General features: G+C 37.7%; 1 protein-coding gene across 1 annotated transcript in view; it reads right to left on the bottom strand.

Annotated features, from left to right (window-relative positions):
- The window catches only part of pth2ra (parathyroid hormone 2 receptor a), a 64,319-nt gene that overhangs the window by 21,321 nt on the left and 27,816 nt on the right, over positions 1-15,182 (bottom strand). Inside the window, exon 7 of the mRNA XM_046845993.1 lies at positions 4,942-5,095. Within this exon, the coding sequence (XP_046701949.1) occupies positions 4,942-5,095 (154 nt within the window). The remainder of the gene's footprint in view (positions 1-4,941; positions 5,096-15,182) is intronic.

Consider the following 15,182-nt stretch of genomic DNA (forward strand, 5'->3'; position numbering starts at 1 on the left):
AATTCAATTTGGCTTTTTATTTCATCAAATTCGAAGGAGAACTCAAGTAGGCATTGGGTGTTTTATTTAAAAGTGACATTCAACCCACCGTCTTTTTTTCCGAAGTTGGGTCAAAAGGGTTTTGTGGCTCCCTGTGTTTCCTATTCTTTGGAAATCGGGTCCAAATGGCTCTTTGAGTGTTTAAGGTTGCCTGATATAATCTATCGATTATAATTATCAATTAATATCGAAAGGAAAAAAAAAAGGCAAAGCATTTCTTTTTGTGTAAAATATCTCTCACACAATAATCAAAATGACACTGTCTGTTGGATGTATGATTATTCACATAATAAGACCCCTGCGAATTTACTGTACGTATGTGAAAGCACTTTGTTTTGTGCTTTACATGTCACAAGTCTCTCACCATGTTTACAGCCCTCACCTACTCTACATCAGAGCAGTATTAAATCAAGACTGAAATACTCAGACTACACATTTCTACACTGACATTTTTGTATTTTCTTCCTGATTATGGTTTTACTAACATTGGTTTCCTACTCCTTATATTTTCTTCTCAGGAGAACAGCAAAACGAAAAGACTGAGTAGTTCTCGACGTCAAAGGAATTTAGTATTCTGCTGAATGAAAATAGATGGGACCTGGAAGAGCTAAACACTTTGTACCATGGTTTGTAAGTACTGGTTTGGGATTGGCATTTGGACCTTGTTTCATTGGTTATTCGCTTGGATCAGCACATTATGGAGAGACAATGATGTATTGCCTTCAGGAAAGAAACCTAGTTTTGCACCAAACATCAAACGTTCAATACCTCCAAGTGGTTTTAAGACATTTAACCATCGGCAAAATCGATATCACACCATGCTAGGAGCGGATAGCGAAAATAACCCGTATGAAACTAGTGGATCCAGTTTCCCGTCAAGCCAACCCTGGTTTAATAGAGTAACGTCGTTAGTATATCCAGCATTGTCAAGAGTATTTCATTGGCGATCCCAATAAACCTCAATTATCAGAATAACCCTATAAGAGAGACCATAATTCCACATTTAGTTGGGCGAAAGGGGTTTTGACAGGTATAAAGGCGCTACTTTCAGGAGAAACAAAGCAAAGTTATACTCTATGTATAAATGATTGTAGACAGCTCAACAAAAAATTGGTGTTTTTGAACATCCCATTCCACATTTAGTCCCTATTTGCTGTTATAATAACCTCCACGCATCTTTTTTATTGCTCCTTTGCACAACATTTTGTTTACATTTTTGTTAATTACAATGTTCGCTTTACTCTTTTACACACACGGGTTTACTGGCGGCGCTATTTTGTGTTTTTGTGTATTTGTCTTGCGCTGTCCTGTATTGTCTTGAACTGTCTTGAACACGATGCACTTTATGTGGGGAGGCTACTTATTAGTCCGTTGTTTTATGTAGCACCAGGGTTCAGGAGGAACGTTGTTTCATTTCACTGTGTACTACGTCAGCTATACATGGTTAAAATGACAATAAAAGCTTCTTGACTTGACCTCCATAATCTTCTTGGCAGATGTTGCACTAGATCTTGGAGTGTGCCTGTGGAGGTTTGTGCTCGTTCAGCTAAAAGGGTGTTAGTAAAGTCAGGTACTGATGTAAGTGATGTGAGATGTTCTGGGGTACAGTCAACATTCCAATTAATCTTGCTCAATAGGATTGAGATCAGAGCTCTATAGCAGCCACTTAAGATCTTTCACTCCAACCCATGTAGACCAAAAGTTCATGGCACACTTTTTGTTGATAATGCTGGAATTCGTGAAAACTTCAGTGCCCAAAACACTCTACTGTACTTTCGGTTTATCCCATTATGGGGCGCCACAGCCGGCCATCCGTCTCCAAACCCCCCTGTCCTCTACATCTGCCTCTTTCAAATCAACTACCTGTGTGTCTTCCCTCACCACATCCATTAACCTCCTCTTTGGCCTTCCTCTTTTCTCCATCCTCAGCATTGTCCTACCGATATACCTCATGTCCCTCCTCTGCACATGTCCAAAGCATCTCAATCCCGCCTCCTTCACCTTGTGTCCAAAACGTCCCACATGCGCTGTCCCTCTAATAAACTCATTTCTAATCCTGTCCATCGTCGTCACTCCCAACGAAAACCTCAACATCTTCAGCTCTGCTACCTCCAGCTCCACCTCCTGTCTTTTACTCAATGCCACAACAAAGTCTTCTGCAATATACATATAAGGGATATAAATACCACAATTTCTCCATTATATTTATTGGCCTACCAGAGTAAAATCTTTGGTATTGTCAGCGTTTATCTCAGTAATATGCTACTATTTATGACAACATAATGGTTTCGGGAAAACACATAATTATGCTGTCTAGGTGATACTGATGTATCTGGCGTACACTACAATACTGCAGATTTAGATAATTACATCTTTGATTAGGACCTAAGAACTAAACATGCGAAGATATTCGAAGATGCTTTCACTCTTTGTTCGGAAACACAAACAAATGAATGTCATATCTATTTCTCGTCTCATGCTTCGCGGTAAATGTACTCATTTAGTCCACTCGCATGGAGAGAAGTCGCATTGTGGAGCCTCGTTATCACCAAGCAATTATAATTCTGACTTGGCGAAATAAAATCCAGCATATTTCTTGTTATACAAGGTCAATTACACAGCGGGTCCAACTGACAATGTAGGTTTTTTTAGGAGGAATATGCTGATTAAGCCTATAAAGAACTTTTAAGCCCATAATAAAAACTGGTTCTGCATATCAAAGCTGTGTTCTTCCTCAGCCCTGTCGGGAGAAACACATCAAGTGCAATAGAAAAATAAATAAATTAATACAAGCCACTTAAAAGGGAAGCAAGTTATCCAAAAGAAAGCAGTGGATGTGTAGTTGAGAATGTGAAGTGCCGTATGGATACAATGTGTCCAAGTTGGAGGCACTGGGTGTCTTTGGATGCAGTCTTCTCTTGAACCAGGAGACCCAAACCTTTTCCAGAATGACAGTTCCCCTGTGCACAAAGCCAGCTCCATGAAGATATGGTTGACCTGGTTTCAAGTGGAATCTCTCTGCACTGAACTCAACCCTACTGAACACATTTGGGATTTATTGGAATGCTGACTGCACCCAAGGGCTCCTCAGGATTAAAACCTTTGTGGTTGAATTATCACATTTCTCCACAAACACACTACAAAATCTAGTTGAACATCATTCCAAAAGCACATGAGAATCTTATGTTCATGTGTCCACAAACTTTTGTTTGTATTTTTTTGTCTAATCATATTTCATCCTCTATGTGCTGCCATGTCAAACTAATCTGCCCAGGGCCTTCAAATTCAGTACTGCTGGCCTTCATAATCTGTTTCTTTAGCAATCAGATTTCAAATTCTCCTCACAGGGCAGCTAGCTATCCCAGAATAGCATCAGCATTTTTCCGTCCTCTGATTGGTCGGTCAGAGGCAAACTGCTACAGCCAAGTTCGACTGGCAAAACACGTGTGTAGCTCTGCACATATTAATACATCAGAGTTAGACTTTTTTATGCCTACGGAGGAAGAGAAATTGATTTGGTCTCGGACATACTTAAAAATACATTTTCAAGAAAAGCTAGACATCGTAAGGAGGTCGGCTAACCCCGAAGCTAGCTAGCGTGTCTCAGCCAGGAAAGGTTTTGTTTACCAATTCCAGACTAGTGAATACGAGCCGTACCACTGGATTACAGCCTCTGAGGAGCGGTGCACATTATGAGTCTCTGGTTAGTAGGTCGTATTTTATTCAAATTGTAATGTTTTTGTCATGTTATTAGACAAATATTGATTCTGAACTGCTTCAGATGATGTAGGTGGCACAGTTGTGGTTGTAGTGTAGAGGTTTGGAGTTGTCTTAACTGGGTTTCTTAAAAATCTCCAAAGTTTAGTTCATTACAAAGCTTCTTCACCATAGGTTTATCTCTTAAAAGTGACTTGCAAGTTCATTATTAAGTTAATGATGCATTAGATAAATAGATATATAGAGATTTAGGGATTCATATGTGTTTTTTAATCATTCCATTCCACATTTAGTCCCCATTTGCGCTCATGCTAACCTCCACTCATCTGGGAAAAAGTTCTACTAGATTTTCGATTGTCCCTGTGGAGATTTGTGCTCATTCAGGCACCACCATGCTAGTTTTTTCTTTTCTCAAACATTTTCTAAAGAGCATTTTAATTTCCTAACACAGTAAGTAGCTTTAACTTAATCTATCCCCAAATTAGTATTATTATTCAGTTATTTGTTTTTCGATCCATTCAGCTGTAAAAAGAATTTGATCCTTGGCTGGGTTGCAGCAGTAGAGGTGTGAATACACCCTGGAAGGAAAATCAGTTCATTACAGATCACAGTGCACACATTCTTACTCAGGGGAAATCTACAGTCCTCAATCTGCCTACTAGACTGTTTTATTGGAAGATACAAGGAAACAGGAGAGCCCTGAGGAAACAAATATGAACAATGGGAGAAAAAAGAAACCGCAGAGACACTAACCAAAGCTCCTGAAGCTCTGTACCACTCAACCATCTCATGACTACAGTGATATTAATAGGAGATGTATGAAGTTCCAGGAGCTGTTTACTTGCGATTGATTCCTGATTTCAAGGCGGTCGATTCATTTTGAAATGCGCTAAATGAGATTGTAGAATTCTGCACTTTTTTTTATAATAATATACTATAAAACTGAGTAGGGCACTTAAACAGAGAACAATGTTTTTTTTAGCAAAGCAGCATCATTGCAACTCTCTGACTGCATCTCCATCTTAGAGGATAAAGAAATTAGAGTATAATTAGAAGCACTTTAGAGGATTCTGGTGAAATGCAAAAAAAGCAGATGGCTATGTTCTTGTCTAAGTTTTCATAGATCAATACAACTCACCCTTACAGAACGACTGACTAAAAATTAATGCCCTGCTTCATACTCACCCCATCCGATCAAAGTGAAACCCCACAGGTACTTTGTGTCTGACAGGAAGGCCATGAAGATGAGGCTGTGCAGGTACAAGCCTTCAACAAGGATCCAGTAGTAGTTTGTTGCCAGAAAATAGATGAACAGAAGGACTGTCACCTTACAACCTATCTAGAAATGGAAAAAGCAACATCAATATCACAATTGAAAGGTGTAAAAATAGATTGCTGTGACACATTGACTTATTTTATCTCCTCACCAGGAAGTCGAATAGTAACCCTAAAACTGTGTTCTTCTGGCTTTTGTAGAATAAAAGCCAAATTGGTCACAATCAATAACAAAATGTCACTTTGTTTCATTGGGATGGTAATCAATCCAGAGCCTTGGTCACAGTGTGTGTGAATAACTTGGTCTACATGGCTTTCACATCCCAAGAACATGCCAGTGGCTAGATTGTTTCAGCATATCTCATGTTTTCATGGTGGGCTCCAGAAACCATCTATTTAACACATTATTCAAAAGATATATTGCAGGACAGAATTTCCAATAGTTTTTTATTTTAAATTACATTTCAGACATGTAACCCTCCAAGTCCTGACCAATGATCCCAAATAAAGTACCTGAGCCTGACAGAATGTTTCATGAATAAATATTGCAGATAAACCATACAGCTAGACTGGTTTATTGATTTTCACATATCATGTCAAGATTTCATCTTCAACAAGATTGCCTCTTCACACATGGTGGTCATGACAAGTCATTTGATTCTACTTCCTGCTTTCTTTCTTCCATAAAAAGCCTTTATATATTTTGAGGACACCACAAGAACTAGACTCATGAACTTAATTCATTTTTTCGAACGTACGCTCTAGTTTTGTTAATGATGTTAATACACCTAGATTTGTTTAAGCTTACTCCTGAAATGGTTTTGCAACTTTCTTGAAGGCTCTCCATTTTTTCAAGCAATCTGTCTCACTGTAAAAGAGTGTATTTCAAACTGCTTGGAGATAGCCTTAAACCCTTTCACGGATTGATGAGGTGCAATAATTACATTTCTGAGGCCATGGATGATGTCCTTTTTTCTTAGCATGGTTTCCTTATGAACTTACAAAACTGTTCTTAATGTTTAACTAATCTTCTGCGGTTCATTAGTAATACCTGGCTTATCATCTAGAGACGTACCAGCGCCATTTGGATCCCACTTCATGTGGAGTTTGGACATTGGACCTCTTTGTGTAAAGGCTCTGGCATGGAGAAACTGGTGTTGGATCTATGATGATCTCAAATGTTGAGCTATTTTATGAGTTGCTCAGCAACTCCTGGTTTCACAACCTCGAATGACTGTATAAGACTGCAGAAAGGACATTACTTATAATCTTACACTCCAGTGCTTATGTTAGTTCTCTCTCTCCAGTGTTCTGTATTGTTTAAAGACTATAATCACACTCTTGATGTCACCCAAATGAGGATGGGTTCCTTTTGAGTCTGGTTCCTCTCAAGGTTTCTTCCTCATAACATCTAATGGAGTTTTTCCTTGCCAAAGTCGCCATGGCAGGGATAAATACACACCATTCACCTTAACTGTTAAGTTCTATAAAGCTGCTTTGAGACAATGTCTGTTGTGAAAAGCGCCATAGAAATAAACTTGACTTGACATGTTGAGTGTATGGATTTTCATAAGATGCCTTCAAACTTCATATGAGCGCTTCTACTCATTGATGCGAAACAGCCCCAAAGTACTGAAGATCTGGGGTCAAACATTTGCAGGTTCTTTTTTCTTGTAGGAAACCCAAAAGTGTATGAGTGAAAAATGTTGCCTCAGTTTACCACAAGATGTAATTAAACTTGAGGTAAATGAACAGGCCCCTTTTTTTGTTCTTTTCTGGAAGGGTTTATTTTTTGCCAAACCTTTTATATCAGCATGTTATTGTGAGAGAAATTCAATGTACAATGTTAAACTGAAAACCTAAAGCTAAAACTTTTTTTTTACATATACAGTATACAGTATATATATATAATCTTGTTATACTCCATAAGGAAAGTATGTTTATGCATCTAATTCCAAGCCATAGTTGTGGTTTAAATGGTATTTTACTTCACAATTTATGCAATGTTTTACAATCAGTAACTCAGCATATCCCTAGCCAACTTATAAATGTACAAACTATAAATTTTATTGCAGATTGGTGCTTGGAGGTGATCAATGAGAATGTTATTTGACATATGTGCAACCTTTTCCTCCAAGAAAACAGGAAACAGCAACAACCCTGGTTGGAGACTGTGCAACTAAAGATTGGTTTTCTTTGCCATTTTGCAATTTGCATTTTACAAAATCTTTATGAATATCCATCCTTTAAAAGTCTGTTTTGTCCATGGACGGCCAATTCATTTTGCCAGACTGTTTTGCTGTTAATTGTACATATTTCTTTAATCATTTTGTACATTTTAATCCTGAACGTTCTGTCAGATTTTGTTTATTACAGCTAGTCTGATCAAGTGGTTCTTCTGTAATAAGTGTTTGCCGTAATCCGGGTCACTAAACTGTCAAGTGGTGCTCATATTAGATGTGCATTAGAAGAATTGAAAATGCTGCCTGCTGTCGTTGACCTAAATGCTGAAGAGGAACTCAAGTAATACATATACAAGTGTCACGAACAATCAATGCACTCATTTTCATAGCGTTCCATAGGTAGCTCGGAAGGACAATATACTCTTCTGAAAAATGTTTATCTTAACAGGGTAAAGCTAAGATGTGAATTATTCGAAGAAGATCTCAAGTAATCATTCCTCCTATTTAATTACTGTGAAAAGCCATGCCTCTGAAATTCTAATATCAGGCAGTAATTGATGGATGGATGAAGAGGAGATGGTTATACCTGAATTGTATTTGAACTCTTCACTTATATTCGTGAAGTGTTAATAACAATTGTTGATACGATAAATGTTAGAGGTTTTGCTACTTGGCAGAATCAGTTGGAGGTCAAAAAAACATCATTAGTGAGAACCTTTGGGAAGAGCTTTTTGTAGTCACATCACAGCCAGTTGGAGACTCCAGATCCAACAATCGGTGAGGGTTCCAAATATGGCAGCCCTGACCTACAACTCCGAAACCACACACACTTGCCGACTCTGCATCTTCAAGCTACCGATTGAGTACTAAATTATACCCCCCCCACACACACACACACACAAAATAAAAGAGACTCCATTCACAGACTCCCTGTACAGTAGCAGAGAAGTTCTCCATTGAATTACCACCCCTTATATTTCATGATTGATATCTCAGAAATATTCTGTCACCTGGTTTGCCTCTTGAATTCAGTTCACACATTACACAACTTCTGCTGGGTTCTGACTACGTTTTTGGATCGTTTTGGATTTGATTGCTTGGATCAATAAAGACTCTTTTTACTACACTTGCATCTAGTTGTGTGATCTTAATAACAGAAATGAGGGATCTTTTACAAACCATTTACTGAAAAGTTATTATAAGGAACCAAAAATAGCTCTTCTGTGTCATTGCTGTGAAAGTGTGGGAGGATAATATACTCTTATGATATAATTCCTCTTAACTGGGGGACAAAAGGTAAGATGTGAGCTGATTATAGTAGATCTAAAATGAACACATGTCTCTTATTCACTTACAAGGAAAAGCCATGCCACTGGAATACTAATAACAGGTCCTGATATAATGGAGATGGATGGAGAGGAAATTGTAGAGAATAATAAGGGTATTGCTATCTTCCTGGTCATTAGGAGGCACTTAGCATTTTTTCAATAATGCATCATGTCAAGGCTTGTTGAATATTTTATTCATATTCATTCACAGATATTAATAAAAGTATTAAGGACAATTGTTGATAAGATAAATGGAGGGTTTTGCTTCTTGTGGGAATCAATTCAAGTCATAAATGAATAAAGAGCGGTTCCACAATGATCCACTGGGAAGAGTTATTCATAAAAATAATAACCAAGTGGAACCATTTACTGAAAGGATATCTATATTGTTATTATGGAATCAAAAACTCAGCGTAGCGAGAGAAAAGAAAACCTAGTACTCATTGTAAATTCTGAACACTGGGGAAGGGAAAGATGTCCTTTTAACCTCAGTCCCAAAAGATTTTGGTAAAGCAGCAGCTCAAGCAGCAGCTGTACACATTTAATATTAGTATATGATTAATAGCATGCAAATAGCTGATATATCAAATTGATACAGAATGCAAATCTAACAGTTGACAGTCTAACAGTCAGATTAACACCAGGCCCACTGCCTACTGTATATAAAGTCTTTACTTTATCCATGACACCAAAATACACTCTGTGTACATTTCTATTTTTAATTATTTTAAAACATTCTGCATTTATCCCCTGTCCATCCATCTGTCCATATCCATATTTAGACTGTATATCCTACACAGTGTCATGAAGAGCCTGGAGTAGGTTAACTCAGGGTACATGACACCATAGACTGGGTGCCAACCAATCCAATTACAGGCAACATACAACACACTCCCACCCCCACACACAGATACACAGTATATCTGATGTATGATATCTGTCTGTGGGTTTTGGTGTGTGTGTGTGTGTGTGTGTGTGTGTGTTGGGCTGTAATTGGATTGGTTGGCACGCAGTCTACGCAAGACTACTGATGCTCTGGCAACCCATGTTTTACTGTATAAGCTTGCCTATTAATAGTACTGAGTGTGCTGTCAGTGCTGTCATTTATAAATCCAGGCCCATTTCATATTCTTAGAAAATTGAAATTGCTTTCATTAGTATCGTGAATGGCCTGTTATGGTCAATAAAGCCCTATGTTAAATCATAGAGTGCCTGTTTTTATTACTGTACAATGTACAACTACAAGGCACATTTACTCATAGCGTTAAAGCTCATTGTAAATGAAGATAATTCATATTAATATCTGGCAAGATGATTAAGCAGGACGAAGATCATTAGCTGTAATAGTTACCAACAAAAATCTTCGGTTCATGAAGGAAAACACTATAATGTAAAAACTTAAATGAATAGAAATTCATCCTTGCGGTGTCAGTTGGCAACTTTGGTCTGTAACAGGGGTCACCAACCTTTTTAAAACCGAGAGCTACTTCTTGGGTACCGATTAACGTGAAGGGCTACCAGTTTGATACACACTTCTGAAAAAACAAATTTGCTCAATTTACCGTTCATTATATGTTATGATTAATAATTAATGATATTTATCTATATCTAGTCATCTATATTTTAATATTGTCATTTTTAAATTCACACCAATGCAAGATTGATTCTGTCAGGGAACCACCAGCCACGCCTTCCTCCAAGGCTCTAACTCTCACTCAGACTCGCTCTGCTCTAATCACCTACACCTGTTCCTGATTACCTTTCTCCATTATAAGCTCCCGATTTCACCTTATTCACTGTCGGATCTACTCGTTGCCTTAAGAGATGTACTGGACTTCCTACCACTAGTATTTTCTGTACTTCCATGCTTCATGCTCCATGCTCCGCTTTGGAGGAAGCACTCAAGATAGGTTTGCCTTTAACGGTTTACATTGGCGATCATCCCTGGACTACCCAGCATTACGGATTCTACCCGCTCTTCAGTTCGTACTTCTCCTCAAGTCTTTGCCTTGTATATGTTCAACTAAATGACTCAGTCTTTCTGTGACAGATTTAAAAAATAATACTGGTAAGTGGCGCTATGGTGAGGTGAGGCCCGCGGGGGACTCGTGTGGTCCTTGGGGGCGACCTGGTGTCCGCAGGCTTTACACCTTATGACCCCTGGTCTATAAGGTGTAAAGGGTGTTTCTTCTGCTTAATATTAATGTTTAGTTTTTTTCAAAAGTTGATTGTTTAGCATCTATGAAAAAGGAAAGGACATATTTAATATGACACATTCCTGCATGAATGAATAAAGAAGTATTTCCCCAAAGCAAATAAACTGTTCTCCTGCGCAGATGTTTTTCTATAAAGAACAGATGTCCTAAAGAAAATGACAAAAATATATATTAAAGTGCTGCAGCTTCCTTGTAACAGTTTTGTGTGCCTTTATCAGTTTAAACATATGTTCCTAAAAATCTGGCAACCAATGCAAGTTCTGTAATTACAGTACACATTAAATATTTACTAATCCGGAGAACAAGGCAGAGAAAAGAACGTTTTATGTGAGAGGAGCACGAGGTGTACAATGAAAAGCTTTATAGAGTAGATACAACCTGCTATGCATAAAATAGGCTTTATCTGCAAAATAACGTACCTTTCTAAAACTTTATTTCAATAACACATTTCTGCTGTATTCTACAAATAGCATGTACACAATATGAAAAAATACTGAAACACCTGATTTTCAAGCCATATGAGGTTCTTCCCCAAACTGTTACCACAAAGTCAAAGGCACACAATTATATAGAATGTCTAAGAACTAGGAGAACCAAATCTGTTCCAGCATGACAATGCCCCTGTGCACAAGGCCAGCTCTGTAAAGATATTGTTTACATGGGTTGAAGCAGAAGATCTTGAGTGACCTCCAATACCATCTGACCTTAATCCTATTGAACATTTTTGGGATAAAGTGGAATGCTGACTGATCCCTAGGCCTCCACACCCTGCATCAGTATCTGACTTATAGTATTACTTAGTATACTAACTCCCTTGTGGTTGAATGAATGCAAATCTCAACGAGCACATTCCAAAATCTAGCAGAACATTTTCAAAAAGTGGAGTTTATTATAGCAGCAAATGTGGACTAAATATTGATTGAGATGTTCAAAAAAACACAATTTTATGATCAGGTGTCTACAAACCTCTGACTATATAGTGCACCTGAATTGTGTTTGAGTATTCTATGCACATTACTAGTATATAAAGGTCATCGTTTAGTCAAACGACTGCCACAGTTTGGCCATACTAATCCAATTTATTTATAAAATCTAGGATTTTTAAAATTGTATAGGTCCAAATTACAAATTGCATTTAAGAACCCAAGTACATATAATATATTACAGTCATGATCTAAACCTGCAGTTAATATAGCAGGTATATTTAAAAGACTGTGGAAACAGGTGAGGGTGACACAATTGTATTTCTCAACTACACACCTATTTAAAGTATGACAGTGAAATGAGTTTAATGGCAAAAAAAAGAAAAGTACATGGAAAAAATATGAAAAAACAATGAATGATTCCTGAATTTACAACATAAAAAAATACAGTTAATAAAAGTCAAATAGGATTTGCATATGAAGCAGCATTTATATACTTTAAAGTACCACAAAATGCTCATTTGGTGTAATTTAGTATCGTTTAAAAAGATAACTGGACCCTTTACCTATTAAACAAATTCATTAATCATTTTATACACAGATAAAAGTAAATTCATAAACAGTTACACAGAAATTCACCACTTTTATTTACATCCAATAGACAAATAGAGTAATAATTATTCATCTCTGAATGAGTTTAATGAGATCAGAGACATATTTCTGCATCTCCCTTCACACCTTCGTGTAATTAGCAGCAGCTACGGGAACGTAAATCTATAGGAGGGTCTTTTATTCACTGAGTTGCTGTACAGATGTAATGCATTTAATGGACTACTTGGATTTCCTTGGATGACGCATAGGTCCTATACTAGTGCAGCTTTGGCAATCGGGAGAAATATTTATATCGGGTCTTGACTGAGCAATACGTAGCATGTGTGGGTGGAATTCAGAATGAGTAGTGTATACAGTATGCCGTTTAATACGCTGCCACTCTCGTGCAGTCTCTCGTGAGTTATTATCTTGCTGCACTTACTGCTCAAGTGTGTCACGTGCCAAGCTAAATAAAATACAGCTCATGATACTTTTATCAAAATGGAAGAAATAGTTAAAAGACTTTTTTTCACTTACACATGTACATAGCCATGATACAGTGCTGATCAAACTTGTGACCTTAATGCTAATGATCATGACCTTTGGAACAGTAACCAAGAGCTGGGAAATGTGATCCTTCAAGACTTGCTTTAAATTATAATTATTTAATGTCATGTTACCTACAGTACAGACCAAAAGTTTGTACACACCTTCTCATTCAAAGAGTTTTCTTTATTTTCATGACTATGAAAATTGTAGATTCACACTGAAGGCATCAAAACTATGAATGAACACATGTGGAATTATATATGGAATTATATACATAACAAAAAAGTGTGAAACAACTGAAAAATGTCATATTCTAGGTTCTTCAAAGTAGCCACCTTTTGCTTTGATTACTGCTTTGCACACTTTTGGCATTCTCTTGATGAGCTTCAAGAGGTAGTCACCTGAAATGGTCTTCCAACAGTCTTGAAGGAGTTCCCCGAGAGATGCTTGGCACTTGTTGGCCCTTTTGCCTTCACTCAGCGGTCCAGCTCACCCCTAAACCATCTCGATTGGGTTCAGGTCCGGTGACTGTGGAGGCCAGGTCATCTGGTGCAGCAACCCATCACTCTCCTTCTTGGTCAAATAGCCCTTGATGCCTTCAGTGTGACTCTACAATTTTCATAGTCATGAAAATAAAGAAAACTCTTTAAATGAGAAGGTGTGTCCAAACTTTTGGTCTGTACTGTACGTAGAAATTTAAAGGTGTGATCTACTGAAACATACTGACATGCCTATATATGTCTAAAGGACTGCATCGTATACAATCATCCCTGCATTTTCCAGAAAAGTGTGAATTTCTTTGTTCAATTATAATAAGCCCCAGTTTAAAAACAGGGCATTGCGAGTGCATTCATTCATTAATTTCTCAATGACTGCGCCTGTTAGATGATCAGAAAGGAAGCATGCTTTAGCTAATGTACAGTGTCAATTGGAAAGTTTTATGAAAGATTATAATAATATATATTTCGAAATGCGCCATAATTATTCTGTCTATGTGAAGCAACCAGACTCCTAACATTCCAGGTCTTCCACAAATCATTTTCACAATACCAGCACAGAATAAAAGCTTGACACACTCTTTGCACCTGGACAGTTAGTTTCTAAATCCAATCAGCTAAAATGCTTTGCCATGCCTCTTATAAAATTAGCAAACGTGTTCTATGCTAGTCGGATATTCCTTTCTGACCTTGTGATCCAGTTCAGTCACCAGTTGACTGAGCTTAGATATATGATTCGGATCTCTGCCTGATGAAGTTGGTTCCCATTAGCTGCAGTCCAGACAGAATTGCATGGAGTTGTAGTATTAAAGGTTTGACATAGTGGTCTAGTTTTCCTTTCAACCAGTTTCCAACCTTCCCTGCTCCAAATCAACCCCAAACTATTAAAGGTTCTTAATGTATTAACACACCAACATTGGCCCTTTGTGGAAAACATTGGACACCCCTGATGTATGTCCACACATATACACCAATCAGGCATAACATTATGACATAAAATTATGACCAGTGAAGTGAATAACACTGATTATCTCTTTATCATGGCAGCTGTTAGTGAGTGTGATATATTATGCAGAAAAAAATGGGTACCGTAATTTCCGGACTATAAAGCGCATATATAAGCCGCACCCACTGAATTTGACAAAGATTTGTCTACATTGAAACTAATGAACTTTACACAGGCTTTAACGAAAGACAGTGACTGTTACACGGTGTAATAGGCTGCTGCCGCATTTTTCCGCTATTACCGCATGTGTGCAAGACCCAGGAATATGTCCTTATAATTTTCTGATGCTCATTTCTAAGTTTCTTTGACTAACCCGTAACGCTGTTGCCAAGAAAAAAAAAAAACACGAGTTTTAGAAACCTGTCTGTGCTTATATGATTTTTGTTGCAACTGGAGTTAGCGAGCTCTCCCTTCACCCAGACTCAACGCGCTACAACGGCTTGTATCTAAACAGTAGCCTACCAAGAAAGTCATTGTTCACTGTCTTCCCCTTCCTTTCACAACTATTTCTCTCGGGAGTTTATCTTTTGGCATCATCGTGCATTTGAAAAAAAGTTTTTTCACCCGATGGCGTGCAGCTCAGAACACAGGTGAGGTGCGTTTTTTTGTTTCCGTTCGGAAATTTCATTGGTCTAATGTTATAGGGTTCAGTTTTTTGGCTTGAAGTTTGTAAAACCGGGAAAAATTCATAAATTTCAAAAAATGTCCAAAAAATTCCAAAAATTCATAAATAAGCCGCTTCGCAGGGTACAAAACGTGGGAAAAAAGTAGCGGCGTATAGTCCAGAAAATACGGTAAGTGTAAGGATTTGAGTAAGGGGCAAATTGTGATTGCTAGAAGACTTAGTCAGAGCATCTC

The sequence above is a fragment of the Silurus meridionalis genome, chromosome 3, assembly GCF_014805685.1.
Source record: "Silurus meridionalis isolate SWU-2019-XX chromosome 3, ASM1480568v1, whole genome shotgun sequence".
In the NCBI taxonomy this organism is placed as follows: domain Eukaryota; kingdom Metazoa; phylum Chordata; class Actinopteri; order Siluriformes; family Siluridae; genus Silurus; species Silurus meridionalis.